Consider the following 1965-nt stretch of genomic DNA (forward strand, 5'->3'; position numbering starts at 1 on the left):
CGAATAATGACTAGTTTAATCATTAGGATAATAAATTCAATTATTGACTAGTTCATTTATTAGGATGAAATCTAACTACCAACTAATGCATCCCATCATAATGGTAAATATAATAGCATATAGTATAGCTAACTAAGTTGTATGCCATTACATCCATATCATATATGACGTTATATATTTGTGTGTGCGTGTGTCCGTGTTTACTTTGTTGAATATTTTGTGATGTTTAAAAAACATTAATTGAGTTCTAATACAGAGAGACAATATGTGAAGGGGCATAACCAACTAATATGGCAACGGGTCGGGTTAGGGTCAGGTTTTTGGTTAACCTGACCCAACCCGAAAATATGCACACTCCACCTGAATCTGACTCGACCCAAAATTTTATACCCTCCACCGACCCGACCTAACCCTGAAAATATACCCTCTACTCGACTCCGACGCAATCCGATATAAAATAAAGATTGATTAAAAATAAAAAATTTAAGAAAATTACATTATTATCCTCGTGTCGAGTTTTTTACCCTCCACCCAACCCGACCTCACCCCTTAAAAATCTAACACGACCCAAACCTGAATTTTTTTTTAAAAAATCTAACCCTATCAGATTGGGTCGGGTCGAAACCCGTCGAATTTGGGTTAAATTACCATCTTTATAACCAACGCGGTTCCGATATTAATAAAGACAAAATGATAATTAAAACGGTTGAAACAATACATTAATATTGAAACTGATATTAATAAATATTTAGAAAAATAATATTTAATATTTTTTATGATTTTTTCCTAATAACATTTAGGAACTAAATTGATCCTTTTTCGGAATTATTTATAACAAAGCAAAATCTCCTGTCATAACCGATCTTTTTTCTTTCAGTTCTTCAATATATTTGCAATTCCCATAGCCTGCATAAATAAAATAAATAAGATTAAATAAAGAATAAACAAAAAATAATAATGTCTTTGACTTATATAATTCAATTCCTAAACCCTAAAAGATAATTTTTAAAAATCAGATTATGGTTTTGATTCTTCAACAATTTTTAATTTTGGACTAACCAATGACAGTATAAGATTGGAGAACAAATTATGGCAAATTAAAGTTTAGAGACTAAATATCAATACAGGAACTAAACGCTTACTTGGATTCTCGCTGATTACTCTTCCAATGCCATTAAAATCACAAAAACTAGGGTTGCTTTCATGAGAGCGGTAGTAAGAATTCATGGCGAATGCGGCACGAGACCTGACGGTGGGTGGATCACCGCAGACGGCACCCGGCTGAATTGGACCGCAATCAATGCCTTGGCCGCACGCGAAATCCAAGGCTTTCTGCAATTCAGCATCGGAAGCTTGCTCCGTTGGCACACAAAACGCGGTCGGGGGCGTGACCACCGCAGTTCCATTATCAAGTACAACTCCATGCGCTTCGACGATGGAAGCGGACAAGAAGAGATGGAAGACGACGGCGGCGAGGATAAGGAAAGAAACTCTTCTAAATGACTTCATGATGATGATAATATTCTTCTTCTTATTATTGCTATTTTGCTTTGATCCCTGATATTGTAATGGGGTTGTAATTGGTGTATGTATATAGGGAAGATGAATCACCATGGAAGAGTATTTATGATCTATGTTCTGACATATGGGAAACCATGAGAATTAACAGCATGCAATGGCGGATCATAGAATCAGTCATACCAAAAATATTGAAAATTTACTTTGAAGACCCTTATTTTCTAGGGTAAACTAAGAATTTAGTCACCTGTCTATTTACCTGATTCTATTTTGTTCACTCAACTATTTTTTTAAAATCATACCTAAAATTATGTTTTTGTTATCTTTTGATCACCCACCGTTAAAAAGTTATTTATGTGGTAATTCTTTTATTTTTTTCATTGATGATGTGATATTTTTACCTTATGGTGACACAGTAACATCTATGTTATTTTTGAACTTTCAATA

The 1965-nt window shown here is 34.0% G+C and overlaps 1 protein-coding gene across 1 annotated transcript; it reads right to left on the bottom strand.

Moving 5' to 3' along the window:
• Positions 1-873: 873 nt before the first annotated feature.
• LOC120176590 (major pollen allergen Ole e 10-like) lies at positions 874-1509 on the bottom strand. The gene is made up of 2 exons (XM_039182996.1): positions 1126-1509; positions 874-906 (listed from the first exon to the last, which is right to left on the bottom strand). The coding sequence occupies exons 1-2, from the start codon at positions 1507-1509 to the stop codon at positions 874-876; spliced, it is 417 nt and encodes a 138-aa protein (XP_039038927.1).
• Between the last annotated feature and the right edge of the window lie 456 nt (positions 1510-1965).

This window comes from Hibiscus syriacus, unplaced genomic scaffold, assembly GCF_006381635.1.
Source record: "Hibiscus syriacus cultivar Baekdansim isolate YM2019G1 unplaced genomic scaffold, ASM638163v2 tig00112249_pilon, whole genome shotgun sequence".
In the NCBI taxonomy this organism is placed as follows: domain Eukaryota; kingdom Viridiplantae; phylum Streptophyta; class Magnoliopsida; order Malvales; family Malvaceae; genus Hibiscus; species Hibiscus syriacus.

What these genes read in the sequence shown, in the direction of transcription:
- LOC120176590 (XM_039182996.1), bottom strand. Translation starts at nt 1,509, where the DNA reads ATGAAGTCATTTAGAAGAGTTTCTTTCCTTATCCTCGCCGCCGTCGTC. An exon ending in CAAGTAAGCGTTTAGTTCCT is followed by an intron (nt 907 to 1,125) that starts GTATTGATATTT and finishes TTATTTATGCAG; the next exon opens with GCTATGGGAATTGCAAATAT.